Source organism: Hyaena hyaena, unplaced genomic scaffold, assembly GCF_003009895.1.
Source record: "Hyaena hyaena isolate Hyena2069 unplaced genomic scaffold, ASM300989v1 scaffold_212, whole genome shotgun sequence".
Taxonomy (NCBI): Eukaryota; Metazoa; Chordata; class Mammalia; order Carnivora; family Hyaenidae; genus Hyaena; species Hyaena hyaena.
This window is the reverse complement of record NW_024080845.1, coordinates 1,699,103-1,720,847: the sequence shown is the minus strand read 5'-3', so window position 1 is coordinate 1,720,847 and position 21,745 is coordinate 1,699,103. Positions and strand designations below refer to the sequence as shown.

Below are 21,745 nucleotides of genomic sequence, written 5' to 3'. Positions count from 1 at the left end.
CGTGGTGCACGTTTCTTCATCGCCTTCTTTTCTTAAGAAAAGATTCCCCTTGTAGATGTCAGGAGGAATGGGAACCATAGTTTCCCAGGTCCAAACTCCTTCAAAGGAAGGAGAGAACAAAATGCCTCTGAATTTGTTCTCCTTGGATTCAGAGAACCACCTCCATTGACACAGTCAAACATAATAACCTCTAGTGGTCCAGGCTAGCTCATAGCTTCACAGCTGTGAGAAGCCAGTCACCCCACAGAGGAGTTTCCAAGATCCCTCACTGCATATACTTTTTGTCAAGCAGGGCTCACACGCACATCAATGATTTATATAGATGCATGGAGGCCAACGTGTCCCTGGACACTGCTTTTATGAAGATTGACTTGGCCGTGCTGCCGGCCTGGGAAGGGATGGACCCAGGTCAGTGTAGGAGGCTCAGAGCAGGAGTGGAGATCAGGGGTGTCCTCCAGAAGAGAGAGCCCAAACCTGAGGTGAGAGAGAGAACAGTGTTTGAAAGGAAACCCCAGGGGTGCCTGGGTGGCTCAGTCAGTTAAGTGTCCAACTTTTGATTTTGGCTCAGGTCATTGGTTCATGAGATTGAGCCCTGTGTCAGTCTACATGCTGACAGCACAGAGCCTGCTAGGGATTCTCTCTCTCTCTCTCTCTCTGTGTGTGTGTGTGTGTCTGTCTCCATCTCTCTCTATTAAAATAAATAAAAATTTTTAAAAAGAGAGAAAGAGGGGAAACCCCAGAACTCAGCTACCTGAGGTGAATCAACACCTCCAAGCAACAATCATGGAGCAACTATTCCGTGTTAGGTCCTAGGAACCTAACATGTGGCCCTCACTCGTGGTCTGAGTCAGGGACAAACACTTAATTACAGAATATACAGAAGTGCATTAACGTACTCCAGAGTCTCGAGAAATGCTTACCATGGCAGGAAATGTCACCAGTGAGAAAAGTGGCCATTGAAAACCATGAATGTTCAGCCACTGAAAGGGACAACATTCATTGTCTTCAAGGGTTCCTAGACTGGCTGCACACACACCCAATCTTATTATTTAATGCATTAATATACAAGCACATATATTACCACAGCACAAATTTACTTTTTAATATTTTTGTATTGATATACAGTTGGTTTCCTTTCTAATCTATTTTATTTTATACATTTAATAACATGCTCTGTTAGAATAGGAAGTGGGGTGTGTGTGTGAGAGAGAGAGAGAGAGAAGGGGTGTCAGTGGCAAGTGAGGGAGGGCTCCTTGAAAGGGTGGGACATCCCACAGGGGAGGAGGATCCCTTGGCCAGGCCAACGCCACTCCCCACACCCCATGCCCCGGCCTCCAGCAGGGGGCGCCCCCAAACACTTCCCCTCTAACCAGCTCTGTCTTCTCTCCAAACAGGTTTAGTCACCAAGGAGATCTGTGAGTATCACCCCAGCCCTGCCTCTGCCTTAGGGTGAGATGTCCCAGGGCTGCTACTCCTGACCCTGAAGGTCCTAGAAACATCTTGGTGCCCAGAGTCTGTCCAGCTCTCTGCTTCCCAAGCCCCCAAGCCCTGTGGACGACTGATGGAGTCTCAACTCTATGGCTCAACTCTCCCCCCCCCAGTACCCCCGCTCTGCAGTCTGCATTGCCTCCCCCCAGTCACCGCACCTGGACGAGCACAGCCGCCTCCCCCTGGTCACCCCCACTGGGCCAGAAGATGGGGGCTGTGCTTTTTATCATCATATAGTGACCCCAGGCTTGACTCACAGCTCCTGTTCCCAAGTACCAGGGGCACTACAACGGCCCCCAGGGGCAGGTAGCAGGGGCCCCCAGGGGCAAACAGAAGGGGGTGTTGATTGTCTGTTGGAGTAGAAGTGCTGAATAAGCCAAGAGAGCTGGGACAGAGTGTTCTAGGCTGCAGGAGGGCTGCCCCCTTTCAATGAGATGGGGTCATGGAAGGCGTCAGGCGGGGGGGGGGGGGGGGGGGGGGAAAGGCCTGGGGGCAGGAATGTGTGGGGCTGCAGGGGACCCCGTGGCTGGAGAGTCAGGCACCGGGAGGCAGGAACACCGAGGCCTCAAATGCCGGACACTGCATGCGTCCGAGCAGGGCTTAGGCCAGGACCCAAGCTCCCGAAGTGTGGAGAAGGTGTCAGGGATGGTGATGAGAACAGTACCATGATGGACGGCCCACCATGTGCCAGACCCCGTGTTCAGAGCTTTCCTCCTGCAATCCTCAGCACAGCCTCGTGTGGGGGCTATATAATCATCCGCATTTTATACATGGGCAAACTGAAACTCAGAGAAGTGAAATCTCTTGGCCAAGGCAAGACAGCTGTATGCAGGGGTCCAGAGCCCACCCTCTCAACACACCTTGCAAGAGGTAACATCCCCAGATCCACCTTCTTGCACCCCGACGTAGTAGTGACTGAAGAGGGATGTGGTTCCAGGAACAGAATGTTGACTGAGAAGGACAGGGGAGCCCCGGTGCACTGTGGGATCACAGAGCACAGAGACCATATGGATCAGCACGAACCGTTCACCCCACACCCTCAACTCCATTGACCTGAAACTTCCTGAGTCGCATTCTGTTGCAGACGTGGTGTCAGAGCATCTCGGTGCCAAACGCCCGCTGGGGCGTCATCTGCTAGGGGACGGCAGATCCAGGCCCCTGTGCTGCCTCCCGCCCTGCCCCCTCGCCTGGTCGGCGTTACCGGTCAGTCTCTGCACCTTTCCCTCCAGGCACACAGGCAGCCTCTGCAGCTTTATCTTTAAGCCTCGAATAGCAGACGCACTGACACTAAAGAGAAAAGCTATCTGACCATCCTGATCTAAACCAACTCCCTCATTTTACAGTCAGCAAAGGTAAAGGGAGAGATTTCTGGCAAGTGGCACCACGGATTACAGAAGAGCAGGAACCATGGTTCCTGACTGCTCCCCCTCCAGGGCTCAGCTTCATGCCCTCGGCGGTTCATGCCCTCGGTGACAACACTGGCGGTTCCCAGAGGGCTCAGGCCTCAGGGTGTGAGGCGGCTGGCAGAGGGCAACCTCTGAGCCCAAACCCCGAGAGCAAATCCCGCGCCTCCCAGTGGCTGAGACCCCTGGACATCATCCCTTTCATCCAGTAGCTTGACCATGAGGGCTGGATGGTCAGAAAATCAATTCCAGAAAAGCCTGCTTAAGCCACCCTGCTGACATCAGGTTTATCAGCCTTAGCTGCAGTTGATTAGGCTCTGGGCAAACTCCAGGGTGGTGGCCGGGGCCTGGAACCATCCCTCCAGCCTGGGTGAGAGCCTCTGGTCTAAGGAGTAAACTGGCTTTTCTGTGAGGGACCCGGGAGCCAGAGGTTGGGCCCCAAGGCTCACAGGAGAGACGGGCCCCTCCCCGGCCCTATCCTCAGCCAGCCCTTCAAGCAGGTGCTGGGCCTCTTGAGAAGTATCCCCTCCAGAGGGCGGGGAGGGGAGCCGGGCCCACGTCTGCAGCCCTCTCTATCCTGAGCCACAAGCCTGGGCAGCTCCTTGCGGGTGTCTCCAGCCCTGGCCATCCCTCTGGGGACAATGTCCTGGTTTGAGCTCTGGCTACTCCCACTAGGTGGGTGTGTTGAAACTCCAGGTTGGGGAGGCAGGGTGGGCAGGGATAGGCATTCTACTCACACTTCCAGGGCTGCCCACGCAGCGAGCAAGCTGAAATGCAGCTGGGCACCCGGGCGTGGGCAGCATTTCCTCCTAGGAAAGAGCACCTTTACCTGCTCAGGTGCCTGGGGCTTGCCCAGGGTTGTGCCCAACCCCCCCCCCCCCGAGGGGTCCTTTTCCCTGATGCACATAAAGTCTCCCTGGAGACCTTAAGCACCCTGCCTACATGGCTCCATATGTTTATTCAGTGGATATTTATTCAGTACCTACTGTGTGCCAGGCACAGGAGTTAGTGGCACAATTTGACAAGATAATAAATGTAAAGTGCTTGCCACGGTGCCCAGCATGCAGCAAGCCGTCGGCCTGTGCCTGCTTCTCCTAGGAAGCCTGTGGGTTTGCTCCAAGCAGCCATAGCTCAGCCAGAAGCCTGGCCCAGGGCTGGAAGCGAGGGGCTGCCCAATCACTGCTTTCCTTTTGCAGGTGAACTTTCTCTAAGTGCTTGTTTACCCAGTCCTCCCTAATGGTATTTCCTCAACTGTCAGGTGGTGTTTAAAAAAAAAAAAAAACAGGAATGAATATAAATTAAAGCCTTTCAGGCCAAAAGCACAGGTGACGGTTGTCCCAGCTCACAAAGGGTTGATTGAGGCCCAAGTGGCTCAGCTGTGTTTGGGGGGTGGGTCCTATGTACATTTCCCACCTTTCACACCCTGCCCCCGGGTTTGCCCTCTGAGGGCCACGTGGGGAAGGCACAGGTCGTAATGGCAGCCACAGTGGTCACAGGTGCCACCTACTGAGTCCTCAGTGGACTCTAAGCTCGGAGCGGGAGGGTCAGAACCACCTGTCTGTTCCTTGTTTCCCAGGGCCCGGCCCATAGCAGGTGCTCAGCATGATCATTATGTGAGTGATAAGAACACCCAGTATGGCCGGAGCACCTCTACCCACTTATTCCTCACAAGAACCCAGTGGGGAAGGCACCCAATTTATCCCATTTCTCAGAGAAGGATGTTGGTACGCAAAGAGGTCGAAGACTTGGGAACCTGGCTGGCAAGGGGTCCTACCCACCACGCTGGGGTCCCCAGGAGGCTGTCAGCAGGGGGCCTCTGGAGCTCAAAAGGCTGCTGTGGAGTCCTCGAGAGAGGTTCTCAAGAAGACCCCTTCATCATGACGACCCTGGTTATCAACCACCGCTCGTCACTCCACGCTAGTTCTGGGGTGCTGTGCGCTGAGTCAGGCACTGCACCGGGGCCGGAGCTTCCAAGGGAACCCCGAAAATGGATTCTAGGGTGGTCAGACCACACAGCCAGTGTCCTGAGTCTTTGGGGGACTGTTGGAGGCATCATGGGAGTGCAGAAAGGGGCAGGTCCCTCTGACTCAGGCGGAGGTCCGCGGAGGTTCCTTGGAGGAGGCCTCTGAGCTCCGTCCTGCGCCTGCTCCCTGGCCCCTCCCCTCCCCCTCCCTGAGCTGCTGACACTAAGTTGCTCTTGTTCCGTCAACAGCGGTGGTCAGGACCAAGTGTGGCCTCACCAAGCCCTGCCCAGAAGAGTTCTTCGCCTTTAAAATCAGCAGCGGGGCCGCCAACGTTGTGGGCCCCACCATGTGCTTCGAAAACCAGGTGTAAGTTTCTTGTGATTCTTTTTTTTCTTTCAATTCCTTCACAAAGTCAGAGGCTGCAGGGGCAGGCCCTGAGGGCAGCCCATATCTTCCACTGGCTTCCTTTTACTCTGGGCTGATGCATCTCCATCTTGCGAGATGATTTGTGGCTTCATCTCATTCAGTCCCCCAACACTCCCAGAGGTGGGGCTGTAATTGACGAAGAAACTGAGGCTCAGACAGCATTAGAGTCAGGATTTGAACACAGGTCTGTGTGATCCCCAGACTGCTGGGCTTCCTGTAAACGTGGATGCCTCTGGGGAGGGTTCAATATCAAGATTTAGGCACCAAAGTTCAGATGCAGCAGGTTCCAAAACTTCCACTTAGGTGTGAGAGAAAGACTGTGTACCCATTATCCAAGCCAGGTGGTAAAGGCCCAGGGGACAGTAAGTTTATCCTACTAAAGAAGCCAGAGATGGGTGTTTTAGTCAGGATTCTGAACCTAACTCCAACTCACTCAGGCAAAATGAGGAACTTAGTGACAGAGACAGCAGGCTTCAGGACCAGCTGGATCCAGGGTTGCAAACCACGTCATCAGGGCTCCCTCTCATACCGTCTTTAGCTCTGTTCTCCTCTGTCAAATTCAGTTTTGGGGACATGAAAATGGTTTGCTTCATGTAAAGGAGGGAGGCCAGTGGTTGGCAGCCATATTAGCCCAGGCTGGCACCCCACTGGGAAGATAGCTTTCTCTTACCCAAATTATCCCTGCAAAAGGCCCAAGACTGAGTTTCATTGGCTGGTCTGGGTCACATGACCATGCCTGGCTCAATGACTGTGATCCAGGCGTGGGAGAGTGAGGTGAGTCCCGAGAACTACCTGGATCTAAGAGAACTACCAGAACAGTTTTCCCGAGAAGCGCCAGAGGGCTGGGTGGGTGCTGGGCAGGGAGGGCCACTGCTGGGCTCCATGCCGCCATCCCCGATTCTGCAGGATGGCAGCAACGCTCTGGGCTCTGCCTTCATCCCAGCAGCCAGGCCTCACTGCTGGGGGACGTAGGCTGGTCCCACTCCGAACACCTCAGAGCCCCAGGCAGGGACCTTCTCTCTTTCCTGAGCAGACTGTTCTGGTCCAAGCTTGCCATGAGAATTCCTCGGAGAATCCAGCCCACCGCTCACTTCCAGGAGAAAGCAGATGGCCCACATTCTTCTGTGTGCCTCCCAGGGCTGCTGCCGATCACCACGTGGGCCCTCGTGGAGTCCCCGAGTCACGAAAGCAGAGTGTTCCTTCCACGCTTGGGACCGACTGTTGTATTTTGTTTTTCTTCTTCTTCAGGATCATGAGTCCTGTGAAAAACAATGTGGGCAGAGGCCTGAACATTGCCCTGGTGAACGGTGAGCTGCTGATCCATCCCCCAGACAGCCCCCTCCACGCTCTCAGGAGCGGAGGGGGAGAGGGGGAGGTGGTTACACATTTCGTTCAGCCAACACTGGCTCAGCTCCTACTGAGCGGGGGGCCAGCAGTGCACAAGAGGGAAAGCCTGTGGGGACAGAAGGTCTAAAAGGCCTGGTCCCAACCACCAGATTCTCGACCAGGCCCCCACCGTGAGCAACTATCCCAGGAGGATACCCTTCTTTTTTTTTTTTTTTTTTAACATTTCATTTATTTCTGAGAGAGAGAGAGAGAGACAGCGTGAGCAGGGGAGGGTCAGAGAGAGAGGGAGACACAGACTCTGAAACAGGCTCCAGGCTCTGAGCTGGCAGTCAGCACAGAGCCCGACGCGGGGCTCGAACCCACGAACCGTGAGATCATGGCGTGAGCTGAAGTCGGGACGCCCAACCAACCGAGCCACCTAGGCTCCCCGGGAGGATACCCTTCTATGAAGCATGAGCCTGTCCTCGAGGCCGTGCCGCCTAAACCAACACACACAAAACCCTGGGGGACGACCAACAGCAATGTGAGATCGTGAGCTGACCGCACACCTTCATTCACTCATTCGACAAGTACTGACAGCAGCTACTGTGGGCCAAGCCCTGTACAGAAGCATTAGGGGTCAGCCATGAACTAGAAGAACAGGCCCTGGGGTGTCTCTGAAGGAGGAAGCACAGCTCTGAGAGCTGGGACATATAGCTGGGGATGGGGGTAGTCAGGGGAAGCTTCCAGAGGTGGGTGCTGGTCGGGTGAGGCCTGAAGGATCGCGGGGGTGGGCCAGGGAAAAAGCGGGGCAGGCTCCTTCGAAGCAGGGGCAACACTGTGCAGGAAGCAGAGAAGGGAGGAGCAGGGAGAGGGCTTGGGGGCCACACAGGGTCTTCCTGGCTACACAGAGAAGAGGGTAGGGATGATGGGTACAGACGGGGAGGCAGGCAGGGCGAGAGAGTGAGGGGCTAAGCCTTCTACTAAGAAGTGTGAGCTTGAAGCTCCGGTCAATAGGGAGCCTCAGAAAGGCTTTGAGGAGGGCATGAGGATCCAGCCCTGCATTCCGGAAACTTCCTTCCAGCTTGAAGTAGGGAGGCTGGGGGTAGAGAGACCTGGAGGAAGGCAGACAGCCTCACTACCCTGCATCTCCAGCGGGAAGACCAGCTGCTAGCCATACCTGAAACAGGGACATATGTCAGGAGCAGTGGGCTTACAGGGATGGAGTAGGGACCAGGTGGTCTGCCCCAGCCAAGACCCTCCTCTCTCTCTGCCTCTGGCTCTTAGATGGAGAGCGGAGGCCATTTCCCTGAATCTAAGAGCCACTTCCCGGAACAAAGGGAAAGGCCAAGCTTGTGTGTGTCATGACCACACGAACACACATAGGAAGTGACAGGGTAGGGTGGGACACGCCTTTTGCTCCTGGGGAGACATTTCCCTTCTGCCAAGAAACCCTGTCGAGTCAGGGGAAAGGTCAAAGCCTAAAGCAGAGCGGGAGGTCAGAAGGCGGCCCAGGAAGAGGGGAGGGAGGGACAGGGGGCCCGGCAGGGTCTGCCTCCTCCAGTCTGGAGACGTTGAGCAAGGCCTGACTCCCTCCCTTGGCGGCCCCTTCCGACAGGGAGGCTGTGCCAGCTGAACTGTAGGAGTCTCAGTTTACAGGGGCTGTTCCATCTAATCTCCACTCGCGCCCCCACCACCGCCGCCCTCAACCCCCACCCCCACCCCCGGTCCTGGCTGCAGCCTGCTGGTTGTCTCCTCCCTGAAATGGGCCGCTGCGGGAGAAGGCCTCTGTAAATAGCGTCCCACGAGACCGGCTCAGACTGAGGCCTCGGCCCCCCCCCCCCCCATCACAAAGCACAAAGACAAGCACAAGCAGCAGTAACACCAATAGCTCAGTCATCGAGCATTCCCGGTGTGCTGTGTCATTCAGCCTCCTCCCGATGCTAGAATGGAGCTATGGACAATATACCCACGTCCCAGGTAAGAAATGGAAGTTCAGGGAGGTTAGGCACCTTGCCCAAGGTTACACAGCCAAGAGATTTGAACCTGGATCTGGCTGACTCCAGGTCTTAATCACTCAGCTGAACTACTTACTTCCCTAGACTGAAAACCTCTCCAAACATCTATGTAGCACCTACTGCAGGCCAGCTGCGGGGAAGTCTAACGCATCACTCTGAGGGCCTCAGGGTCTCATCTGTATAATAAGCCCACAAAAAGATCGGTAAAGATTGGTGGTTATCAACCTTTTAGGGGGCAGAGATTCCTTTAAGAAACTTCATACTGCACCTCCTCCCCCTAATTCCAGAAAAATCCACAAATGCACATGATCAGTTTCATGTGTACATAGACCCCTCTCCCCCCCCTTCCAAGGACCCTACACTAGTGGCTCTGAGAATCCAGTAAGGGCTGCAGTGTGCACTTCCCCACCCAGCAGGAGAGCCTCCACTACCCAGGCCCCCATCCCCACCCTCTTCCCGGATCCACAAGCTAGCAGAGGGGGAAGGGACCAGTGGTGAAAATGTAGATCTGCCATCCCCTCTGCAACACCCCCATCTAGTGGCTGCACTTGAGAACTGCGACTTTCCCAGAACACCTGGTTTTCTGTAGGACTTGGACCCTTTGCAAAACCCACAAATGCAATTCAGATTACTAGACTCAGAACACTGAGTACAGTTCAGCCCACTAATCCCTTTGCCTTTCAGAGTCGGAGGACTCAAATTGCAGATTTCCTGTTTAGGTAGGAATAATGATGACGACTGTAGTTATTTTTATTACTATTACTACTGCAGCTGAAATTTATCTTGTGCTTACTACCTATTTGAAATACATCTCGCTTAGTTCTTACAGCCCGTTTTTCAGATGCAAAAATTGAGGTAAAAATACTAAGTGGTGCATTAGGAAGAGGCAAGGCAAAACACACACCCAGATTGGCGGGATACTGTTCAATTCTAGAGATCCTCCAACCATTATGTTCTTGCACCTCTAAGATCAGCCCAAAAGTTAGTGGGCACCTACTTAGTGCTACATGCTTTCTACAGGACCTGACTTTATTATTATTCTTTTTTTTTCCCCACTCCATTATTAGTCTATTTTTAGACCTTAAAGAATAGCCGTTTTCTGCAAAATGATAGGCACGATGACACATTCCAGGAAATCACAGTTTTGTTCTCTCATCCCCAGGAACCTCAGGAATGGTGCTAACACAGAAATGTTTCGACATGTACTCCGGAGGTAGGCATCTCTCTGCTGGCCCTGAGGTCCCACGGTGCGCTGAGTTCCTTCCTGTGGCAAGAGAGCAGGGGGGTATTAGGAAGCTGGGCTTTGGTTTCCACCGGAGACACCCAGAAAGAAGCATGGTGAGGGTGGAAGGCCATCCTGCTGTCTTTGAAATTCCTTTCTACCATCTTAGTTGGGCTCTCCTGGGTGCAGATCCTGAGACAAGGGTTCCAGTGCAGCAGCTGATTTGGAAGGAGGCGACCTCAGGAAATACCAGTGAGAAGTGAGACAGGGAAAGGAAGAGAGCCAGTACGATGTGTCACCAAGCTGAACACTGCGGGCAATTGGGACTCAGGAGCCAGTGTCCAATACATGCTCACAGAGGTCTCAGAAGGGCAAGGGAGCTGGGGTGCTCCCTCCCCTAATTCCCCGGCACTTCCCACACTCTGGCCTGGGCACAAAGGAAGGTCTGGAGGTGGAAGAAGACCTTCAGGCAAAGATCTGCCAGTGCTGGCAGGTGGAGGCCAGGCATGTGTGCATAAGGACAAAGACATACAGCCCAGTTTGCTCTCCTAGGTAAAGGGTATTATATTTTAAGGCTGCAGGGATTTCCATTCATCCCAAGGACAGGGGATGAATCTCCTGTGAGATTCTCACATCTCCTGTGCCTGCAGCCCCCGGGCAGCTCCAGGCTCGGGCATCACTACCCTACTATGCCCACCTAACCACACAAGCCCAGGGTGGACAAAGCCAGGCAGCAAGAAAGTGGGGAGTCCTCTTGGCCTTGCAAACAAAGGAGGCCTTGAAATGTGGCACATGGGAGTCTGGTGCCCGAAGTCACAGCTGGGAATGTTTGGAAGGTGACCACACTTAGAGACACGAGCTGGCACCCTGTCCTGTGCCCAGGCCTTCAAAGGATCCCATGGGTCCTACGATGGCCCTCCTCCACCTGAGTCCCACCTCACAGGTAGGCCAGAGGATGTGCCGACCGGAAGCCTGCATCAGGGCCCACGCAGACCTCTTCAAGGTGTACCCCCTTGGGCAGAAGCCACAGACACACCCTTAGGACTGAGGGGTGGCCAGGGCATGGTGGTTGCTGGAGGGGAGGGTGGTGTGGACAGAGCTTGGACAGGCAGACTAGGAGTGTCCACATGCAGGCAGGCAAGGCCTCTCCTGGTGCAGGACAGAGCAAAGACAGGGGTGAGAAGAATGTGGGGCAGGCTATGGGCCGAGGGCCAGAGAGTGTCGTTTGTTCTCTGTCCAGGACCACTCCCCACACAGGTGTTCAGGATGGTCTAGGGTCAGGTTTATGGAAAAGGTACAGTCTCTGGAATCAAAGACTTCAGGCTGAGTCAGGTGACACTTCTTGTGTCAGGTGATACTTCAGTTCTGTCATCTATAAAATAGGGGGGATTCACAGTGTCCACTTCGTGAGACTGACACGGAGATTGAATGGGAACCTGTGCTGATCAGTGGGGGGGAGGGGGTGGCATGGACTGGCTGGAGAAAGGACCTGGGGGCCTCATTCAGTGTTCTCCCTTCCCTTCCCTTCCCTCCTCCCTCACTCCATCCACAGGACTCAGAAGCAAGGAGGTCATTGTCAGAATGAAAAGAGGAAAAAATAATTTAAAAGAAGCTAAATTTTATATTGCCCTGTTATCAAATTGGATGTAACCACGACTGATGGGGACCCGGAAACAGAAGCATTTGAGGACAGGTTGTGGTCACGGACTACACAGGCCTCTGTGTTACTGAGCTGGTTGGCAGCTGACCTTGGCTTTCAGGACTTGATTCCTCCCCTAGGGACAAGGGATCCCCAGGGAATACAAGAACTGGCTTGTGTTCATGGGCATTGGCCTGTGGGTAGGGTGGCCTTACGGGGCTCTGTGCTGAGAGCAAACTCTGGTTTGGTTTGATGTTCTGGCTTTGCCATCTTGAAATTCTTAACAATTTTTTAACAAAGGGCTCCTCATATTTTTTAAGATTTTATTTTTAAGTAATCTCTATGCCCAGTGTGGGGCTCAAACTCACAACCCAGAGATCAAGAGTCACCTGCTTGATACCCACTGAGCCAGCCAGGTGCCCCAAAGGCTCCACATTTTTGGTTTGCACAGGGCCCCCAAAATTATGTTGCAGTTGCTGCTAATAATTGCAGTTCCATTATAGTGCACTTCCTGTATGCCCAGAGTCATTGTCACATTTACTCTTTACAAAATTTCTATGGGCAGGACTACTAATCTTCCTTGTGTGACAGCTATAACCCCTGCTTTTCCCACTAGGCCAGTCTTGCCCACACTTCCTCAATCATTCAAGAGCCACCTGCACACTTTATGCCGTGTCCAGAGTACCATCTGAATTATTAGTAATTTCCTTTGATTCAGCTCACTTTTTTAAACCTAAAAAATCTTAAAAAGGAAACTATATCACTGTCCTAAGTCACCACTTTTTGTGCAGATAAGCTCAAAGGAAACAAATCCATGTCCTTAAAGCGAGCTGGGGGCTGATGCCTCCCCCACGTGCTAGGCCTGTTCTCTGTTAAATGCAGAGATTTTGCAACTGCAGTGAGGTGTTCAAGACACAAAGGGAAGCTTGACCATTGGTGTAAGCTGGAGATTTGTAAGACGCTAATGTTCTCTCTCAGTGACCTGAGTTGCCTGTGGTCCAGTGGGTGTGTCCTCTAAAGTCAGGACCGACAAGTTAGGTTGTTAACCAGTGTAGAGGGGGGCCGCAGGGGGTATGCAAAGAGCCCAGAGCTCCTGAGAGATGACTGTGCTCCGTACCTTGGGAGTAGGTCCCCAAGGACCCTTAGGACAATGTCTCTCACTTCTAGCTGCACATCTGAGTTGCCTGTGGAATTTTCAAATTCCAATATCCACCCTTAACCACCTGAATGAGGATACCCTTGCTCTGTGCACGTTGCTCTCCCTCGGACAAGGGCTGCGGGCAGCTCCACGGGGATGTCACCTCCTACTGGCCCCGGAGCTTCAGACGGAGCTCAGTGTCAGCCTGCCGCTGGCCACTCCTGGTTCATCAGAGCAGTAGCAGAGAATGAGAATGACCTCTGGCCATTTCCCCTAAATGACCGGCACCCTGCTTTCCTCCCTCCCCCAGATGTGAAGCTCCTGGTGAAATTCCTTAAAGAAATTCCAGTGGGCATGCTGGTGCTGGTGGCATCCTACGATGACCCAGGGACCAAGTAAGTGGTAACCTCCACCTGCCAGGCCTTGGGTTGAAGCAAGGCCAGTGCTTCCAAGCCCCAAGGGTCTTCTCCCGCCTCCTGCTGGCTGTCTCTTCGGGAAGCTTCTCCTAGGGAAGTAACCAGACAGCGCACATGTTCTAAGAGGTCCATCACAGCCTCGGTTACAGCAGTAAAAACCGGACACACTGTCCCTGTCCTATAAAGGCCACTGCTTACAGAAATTATGACACATGCTGGTAGGTGACGTATTATTATATATACATAAAAGAGGATATACTGCATCAAAAATGATGTAGAAAATAATTTAAGGATATGGCAGAATGTTCACCTTTTAACATGAAGAGGGAAAAGAAGCAGCAGTGTGTAAAAGCAGTGGTAGGATCCCATAGTATATGCGGGGGGTGGGGGGAGACATAAAAGAAATACATTAGAATTTTACAGTGATTATGTCAAGTGGGGTGAGACTCAAAGTTTTAGTTCCTCTGTGATGTTCTGTATTTTCCAAATAAACATGTATATTTGTAAACAGAAGCAAAGTTGTACTAACACCTCTCCAGCCACTCCAAGTCCTGGCCACTGAGCCCTGTTCCTCCTGAACACCCCTCTGCCTGTAGGCCAGTGGCCTGAGAACCTGGCCCTTCCCCCACCCCTCCACCTCACTGTGCTCTCTGTTCCTCTGCAGAATGAACAATGAGATCCGGAAGCTCCTCTCCGACCTGGGCAGTTCTTACGCAAATCAGCTGGGCTTCAGAGATAGCTGGGTCTTCGTAGGGTCCAAAGACCTCAAGAATAAAAGCCCCTTTGAGCAGGTGGGTTCCTGGGGCCCCCCGTCCCAGTGAAGCGGGGGGTTTGGGGGGAAGGTGCTGGGGATGGATGAACAAGGACTGAGATAGCTTGGAAAGAACAGTGTGGGAATCCTAGAGGTCAGGGTGGCCTGACTGGGTAATCCTCGAGCAGGAAGTGGCCTTGACTGTTTTTCAAGGAGGTGGGTCATAATAAATGGATAAGTACCAAAAAGGAGAAGGAAAAGGAGACAAGAAAGATGAAGGCAAGTAAGGCATGGAAAAAAGAGAAAAGAAGAGATGAAGCCTGCATGATGGGCAGAAAGGGGAGCCCAGAGAAGGGGGATGCCTAGCTTCTGGTCCCAATGGAAACCTAAGCCCCACCCCTTACACACACACACACACACACACACACACACACACGCACGCACGCACGGACGCACGCCTCAGGCTCCCCGCCTGAAGGGAGAGGTTTGGACCAAAGGAGCTGTCCCCTTCTAAGCTCCCTGTGGAGAGGGTAAACTTGCATCAAGAGGACAACACAGGAGAGCTCCCCTGCTTTGGAAGGGGTCAGGAGTGGTCCGTGACGTGTGGCTCCATGGTCACTACCCAGGGGTGTCCCCAAGCAGAGTGTGAGAGGCCCCCAGCAGTGGAGTCTCAGGAGTGCTCAGAGCAGGAAAGGGGAGTTAAGGGAGCATTGGGAGCCCACAGGGAAATGCTGCACCTTCTCTCCCTGTCCCCCATCTGTGCACCCCCAGCTCAGAGCAATTCCAAAATGTGGGAGAACTAGCCAGATCTTTCCGGGCATGAAGAAGCCCAGTCCCTGGCAGTGACAACATTCAGTTCTGCCCAGAAGGCAGCTAAGAGCCATAAAGGACTAGCAAGGAGAGTGAACTCTATCCTGAAGGCAATGGGGAGCCATTGAAGGCTTAAGCGGGAAAGCAACAAGAACAGATTGATATATAAGAAAGATTAGCTAGCATTCAGCAAGCACCTGCTCTGTGCCGGCTCACCTAAACAAGCTACCTGCAGCGCCTTCTTTAATTCCCACATGAAGCACGTACAATTATGCTCCCATCTCACAGTCCAGGATCGAGAGGCATGGAGAGGTTTTAACCAGCTTGCTCAGGTCTGAGCTACTCTGTGATGTGGAGGCACCTGTCATCCAGGTCAGCCGCTCCACAAAGATCTCTGTGGCTGAGCCCGGGGAAGGCAGGCAGGAGGCCCAGGCAATAATCAGACAAGAGGCTCAGCAGCCCCCAGGGAAGGGGCCGTGGGTGGCAGGGAGGGACAGCCTCCAGGAGGCTGAGCTCCAGCTCGGGGGACCACAATGGGCTGCAAGGGTTGTTGCCTCATCTGGAAAATGCTGGCCTTGTTTGTATGCGTGAGTTTCGAGGAGAACGAATTCAGGTCGTTAGATTACTTTTATTTATTTATTTATTTTTTTAATATTTTTATTTATTTCTAGGAGAGAGAGAGAGACAGTGTGAGCAGGGGAGGGTCAGAGAGAGAGGGAGTCACAGACTGAAACAGGCTCCAGGCTATGAGCTGGCAATCAGCACAGAGCCCGACGCGGGGCTCGAACCCACGAACCGCGAGATCATGACCCAAGCGAAAGTCGGACGCTTAACCGACTAAGCCACCCAGGCGCCCCTCGTTAGATTACTTTTAAAAAATGATTGTACATGGTAGTTTGTGCTGGAGGAGAAAAGGAGGGAGCCCTCTGTTGATAGCCTCGGGGCGAAGAACACAGGCATGGGGCGCAGAACTCCAGAGCGTCCCTGTGCGAGGTGCGGGGTGGGGCGGAGCAGGACGCAGGGAAGAGGCTTCAGGCTGCAGGCGCTGCTCTTCATAGAGCACAGCTTCCAAACTCATCAAAACCGGGCCAAGACAGCAACAGAGAATCACCCGGGTCGAGAAAAGTCAACACCATCTTTTACCTGATGTTTATGATGGGCTGACTGGGACCCATCACCCAGAAATGAATCGGAGGCAGCCATCCAATCCTTTGTTCCCACACATGGGGCTCCGGGCTTTAGGGAAGCAGCATCTAGAATTACTTTCATTTCCTAGGGTGAGCCACAATTATGCCGCTGGTGGACTTTGCCGTTTACATTTGTTTCTTCTGTAAACTAAGCCAAGGCACTTTAAACACAATCTTAACTGATTTTACTCTCTCTATATTTATTATTAATTAATATTACAAAGTAGTTCTGCCACTTACCAGCTAAGTGGCCATAGGCAGTTACTTTGGGCCTCTGTGCCTCGGGCTCCCCATCTGTAGAATGGGATGATAATGGTCCCCCTTCCTAGGGCTGCCATTAGGAATAAATACATAAGGTACTTTGCGCCTGGCATAGGGTAAGTGTTCATAAATTGCTAGGATGCTTCTTCTCATTGTTCTGATTGTTTGGGGGTGTCCTAGAGGGGCTGGTGGAGAATTTGGCAGAGGAGCAAACACTCTGCAAACCCGCCTCCCACGCTTGGTAATCCCCACCTCCTCTCCAGGGCGCCGAGGGGTGACTGAGCTCTGATCCCCTCTGTAAAACCTTGGGCAAGTTGTAGTGCCTCTGAGCCTCAGCTTCCCCACCTGTGAAATGGGCTGGGTATATCCAACACCACCACTTCCCCATGGGAGGTGAAGACAGGACAAAGTAAGTGAAGGCGTGAGGGTTTAAAGCACAATGAAAATCCAGGTGTGAATCCCTAGCAGCCTCCCCTGTGGGCCATGTCTCTCACTCTCCTCTCTCTCTCTCTCTCTCTCTCTCTCTCTCTCTCTCTAGCTCTTAAAGAACAGCCCAGGCAAAAATAAATACGACGGCTGGCCAGAGCTGCTGGAGCTGGAGGGCTGTGTTCCCCGGAAGATCCCATAGGGTGGCTGCGGACCGAAGAAGTTTCTGGGCCACTCTAGGAGTCAGAACTGGCTGCGGCGACGAGAAGGGGCCAAGCGGCCTGTGGAAAGTGCTGGGGTGGGGGGCCCACGCACTGTGCACCGCCCCTGTGTGGAAGCAGACCCCTCTCATGGGCTGAGGCAGCCCACCCCAGGTGGCCAGACTCAGGGATCTTTCCAGAGCCTGTCTTCACTCCTGAGGAAGGACAGACTGCCCATACCTGAGGTGCCCAATTAAATCTTATTTTTGCTGGTTTTGAATGAACATTCGGACCTTCCGATGTGCAGTGTTTCTCCCTGAGATCGAACTGGCCCAGGCCAGGTTTGCTTGGGCCACAAGCTGGGACAGGTCAGTGACGGCTTTGGGCACCAGGTTAGGCAGCTGGAAAGGAGATTGCTTTCATAGGGATCTCGCTGAAGGAAATGAACCCTTTGCTCTCAGCGTCAGGTGTAAGACCCACAGGGCTAGAGAGAGCAGAAGACCGGACACGGAGCATGTCTTCACCTGCTGCTTGAACAAGAGACAGAGGAATCGAGAGCCGGGGGGGGGGGACCAGCTGAGGCAGGCTGGGAGGAACAGGCAGGCTGCAGGGAAGACCTCCTGGGGAAGTGATTCTAGAAAACACCAATGGGGGTGGGGAAGTAAGACAGGGGAGGGAAAGTAGCCGGTAAAGGGAGCCGGTGTTATGAGCCGTGGTACAGTCGTGGGTAAGTAGAGCTCAGTTCCACAAGGATCCCCAGGAACCCATGTAGAATATACACACCAGAGATCTGTTGGCCAGGGCAAGGTTGCTGCCGTGCGCAGGTGCCCATCCTGCCGGTGCCTGCTGGGGAGGGCGCCGCTAGTGCTAGGGCTGACGTGAGTTCCTGAGCACTTTGTGCCTGCCCTACAGAGGAAAGGGGACCCGCCTGTGGCTTTGCAGAGAGTCCTTAGCGAAGAGACGTGATACCAGCCACTGGAGCCCCCTGAGACAGTAAGGCCCAAAGGACATGTACAAAGACCTTGCCTGAGGTCTCCGAGAAGGGCCAAGTGAGGGGGTCATGGGAACAGAAAGCACTGGTACCTGGGCTCCTGCGGTGTGTACCAGGGAGACTGCAAAACTCGCAGAGAGGTGCAAATGCCCCGCGCAGCAGACCAGCAGCAGCTCAAGTCCTGTGTAAACCATTGCCGCGGGGCCCTGGGGCTGACAGGGCTTCAAATGTGCCGGGAGGGCCTGGGGTGGAGGGGACAGAGCACGGGAACCTTCGGCCCGGAGCCATGGTGGCTGGGACTTGGACTGCAGTGGCAGTAGGGTGAAGATCGGTGTTCAAAGCCTGATGGGACAACTTTGAGCAGGCTTGGCTCAGGAAGTGAGAAGAGGGGACCTAGCCAGCCGCCGCCCCCCTGCCCCAGCCACCGCACACTCCCATTACCCCCGTTTCCCCAGTGCAGATCACTCTCGGGGATTAATGGAGTTTGCCGGTGGCCCCACCTAACTTTTTTTTTTTTAAGTTCTGTCTTGAGACAGAGCGAGCAAGAGCAGGGGAGGGGCAGAGAGGGCGAGGGGGTGGGGTGGGGAGAGAATCCCAAGCAGGCTCCACACAGCACAGAGCCCAGTGCGGGTCTCGAACTCACAAACCTCCAGATGCTGACCTGGGCCAAAATCCAGAGCCGGACGCACCACTGGCTGAGCCACCCAGGCGCCCCCCGCCCCACCTCTTATCCAGACCCTTCCATCTGTATGGTGGAGAATGCCTGGCAGCGTCACATACGCGAACGAATTTGCTCCATTCCTCCCATTTTGTTCACACCCAACCGTCAGTGCCAGCAAAGGCCCCCCGAACCAGGTCTCCCTTCCATCCCCAGCACAGGGCTAACCGAGTCCAGCTGAACGGGGGTCTCCGCAGGCTCTGGACCCTGACTGTGCCACTCCGCTTTCTATGCTGACCCACTTCTCGGTCTAACCTAGTGCAAGCAGTGTGGCCGGATGGAAAGCCCGGCCTGGGTCTGAGCACCGGCTCTCCACCTGCTAGCTGGGCGAGCAGTTGTCTCACCTCTCTGGGCCATAATTCCCCCTGGATAAATGGGGGATTCCATCAGTCTCTCGGGGGCTCGTGGGCATCAAATACGATAAAATGTCCACATCACCAAAAGTTGTCAAAGAAAAAAAATATTAAAAAAAAAAAGGGGGGGGGGCGCCTGGGTGGCTTAGTCGGTTAAGCATCCGACTTTCGCTTAGGTCATGATCTCGCGGTTCGTGGGTTCGAGCCCTGCGTCGGGCTCTGTGCTGACTGCCAGCTCAGAGCCTGGAGCCTATTTCAGAGTCTGTATCTCCCTCTCTCTCTGACCCTCCCCTGCTCACACTCTCTCTCTCTCTCTCCTAGAAATAAATAAAAATATTTAAAAAAAAAAGTTGTCAAAAGATGTATATAGAATGTGTGGGAGAACATCCGGCCAGATACCCCTCTGGGAATGAAAGCTGAAAGGAAATGTCCATTATTACCATAGACACCTTTGTATGTTTTAGAATCTTCTTTACAACAAGCAAGAATATAAAATTAAAAGAACCAGTTCTTTTAAGGACTTCTATGTAAGTTCATGGCCAGCAACAGGGCTAGGCAGAGCTCTTGGCATTGGAACCGATTTTAAAAGGATATGGGAGGTGCGTGGGTGGTCCGGTCGGTTACACGGCTGAGTCTTGACTTCAGCTCAGGTCATGATCTCACAGTTCGTGGGTTCAAGCCCTGCACAGAACAGAGCCTGCTTGGGACTCTCTCTCTCTCCCTCTCAATCTGTTCCTCTCTGGCTTATGTTCTCTCTCTCTCGAAATAAATAAACTTTAAAAAATAAAATTTTTTTTTAAAATGAAAGGACATGGGATGGCCACCTGGCTGTAAGAGAAGATCTGTGGTATTTTCTAGAAGCTGTCTCGCATGGCACTTTTATTTTTTTTATGAAAATATCTTTTTATTTATTTTTTTTTTTTATAAATAGTTTATTGTCAAGTTGGTTTCCATATAACACCCAGTGCTCATCCCCACAAGTGCCCTCCTCCATGCCCATCCCTCCTCCCCCCCACACCCATCAGTCCTCAGTTTGTTCTCAGCATTCAAGAGTCTCTCATGGTTTGCCTCTCTCCCTCTCCCCCACCATTTCTCCCCTTCTTCTCCCCCATGGTCCTCCGTTAAGTTCTTCCTAATCCTTCTATATGTCGCATGGCACTTTAAAGAAGAATGAAGTGAATCAGAGAGCTGGGGACAGCGTCTCCTGGAGAGGCGGAGCTTGGAAGGGCAGCACAGTGGAATGGCTGGTGGTCCACCCAGGTCCCCTCTCCCAGTTTCTGTCGCCACTAGTCAGTCCACACTCCTCTCTGGACAACTGCCCTCAGGCTGTTCATACCTTTGCTCACTGGGGCAAAACAGAGAGGCCAGGAAGTGCGAGGGTTCACCTCACCGCAGGATGGTCCACAGCTTGACTGCCGAGCTGGGAGTGGGAAAGCCCAGCTCCCTCCCTGTCTCGGGGCAGGACAACCACGAGGTGCAATTTACACTCCAGGGCTCCCCACGGGATCGAACTGAAGCTGAGACTTGGCCTGAAAGTGTCCCTTTGCTTGGTTGTCTCCCCTCGCCTGTCATGCTCCCCCACTCCCCTACCTGTGTCCTCCAGAAGCCAATCCTTAATAAATTACCTGAGGGGCACCTGGGTGTCTCAGTCAGTTAAGCGCCCAACTTCAGCTCAGGTCGTGATCTCGCAGTTCATGAGTTCGAGCCCCGTATCAGGCTTCGTGCTGACAGCTGGGAGCCTGGAGCCTGCTTTGGATTCTGTGTCTCCCTCTCTCTCTGCCCCTCCCCTGCTCACGCTCTGTCTGTTTCTCTCTTAAATAAATAAACATTTAAAAAAATTTTAATCACCTGCATGAGAACCCTCACCCCAGAGTTGGCTTTGGGGGACCTATCCCAAGAGAGGCAGCAGCCAAGGCCAGCTGGATGGGACTGAGTTTGGGCCTGGGCTAGGAGGCAAGACACCCCACCTGCAGGAATTGTCACAAAGAGGGTCAGTTCCCCATGAGGAAAGGCCATGTGCTGCTGCACACTGGAGGATGTGAGGCTGAGACTACGGGTCATGCCCCCTCTCGCCTCCCCTCCCCCTCAACCAGAGGCACGTCTGGGCTGGCATATCCTCCAGATGATGAAAGGGAGCCCAAATGACCATCAATTGTACCATCAAACCCACCAAGCAGATGGCATCTAGAACCAGCCCCCCTAGGGTCCCCTGGGGTGAGGGCCACAAAGTGCCTAACTCCCATGAGGTTCTCAACATCATTGCCAGGGCATTGTGGCCACTACAGGGACCCACAGTTCAGCTCAGGATTGGGGAAGGCAGAGAGACTTGGCTGTAGAGAGTTGAAAAAGTCAATACTCACTCTATACATCAAGAACTGGGTAGGCACTGGGGATACCCCAGTGAAGAAGAGCAGACACAGACTCCACCCAGCTCGAAAGGCAATATGACTTGATGAGGGCTATGCTGGGCAAAAGACTGTGGGATCAAGGAAGGGGTCCTGGAGGAAGCAGCATCCACACTGAGCCTTGGGAATTTGCAGGAGCTCCCCGGGCAAAGGGGACGGAGGCCACGTCTGGGAGCAGCATGAACAAGGCCTGCAAGGTGGAGAGGCCTGAAAGAGGCAGGGACGGGTAACAGAGCTGAGCAGGCAGGCGCCACAGCATTAAGGGCCTTGTGGGCTGGGGGAAGGGGCCAGGACCTTGTCCAAGGGGCTATGGAGACACAGGGAGAGGTTGGAGCTGGGGAATGACATGATCAGATCTGCAGTGTTTGAGAATTCCTCCTGGCTGCTGTATGGAGAAGGGAGTGGAGAAAAGGAGGCCAGGTGAGGAGGCTGCTGTATCATCCTGAGAGGCGGCCTGGACCAGGAGGCACACAGCCATGGAACAAAGGGGACCAGTCGCAGTTATTCAGGGAGTAAAACAGAGAAGAAGACTTGAGAACTGATTTTTCTCACCATTGGGGGGGGGGGGACAAGCCTTTAGGGATCTCTGCAAGCTACTCACGG

At 53.6% G+C, this 21,745-nt stretch overlaps 1 protein-coding gene across 4 annotated transcripts in view; it reads left to right on the top strand.

Annotated features, from left to right (window-relative positions):
- Positions 1 to 16,959, top strand: part of FAM3D (FAM3 metabolism regulating signaling molecule D) — a 33,060-nt gene extending 16,101 nt beyond the window's left edge. For all 4 annotated transcript variants that reach the window (XM_039242467.1, XM_039242466.1, XM_039242468.1 and 1 more), the window contains 7 exons: positions 1,395 to 1,415; positions 5,104 to 5,221; positions 6,530 to 6,588; positions 9,788 to 9,838; positions 12,935 to 13,019; positions 13,705 to 13,831; positions 16,588 to 16,959. In XM_039242467.1, coding sequence (XP_039098398.1) covers positions 1,395 to 1,415; positions 5,104 to 5,221; positions 6,530 to 6,588; positions 9,788 to 9,838; positions 12,935 to 13,019; positions 13,705 to 13,831; positions 16,588 to 16,677 — 551 coding nt within the window. In that variant the 3' untranslated portion in view covers positions 16,678 to 16,959. The remainder of the gene's footprint in view (positions 1 to 1,394; positions 1,416 to 5,103; positions 5,222 to 6,529; positions 6,589 to 9,787; positions 9,839 to 12,934; positions 13,020 to 13,704; positions 13,832 to 16,587) is intronic.
- The last annotated feature ends 4,786 nt before the right edge of the window (positions 16,960 to 21,745 follow it).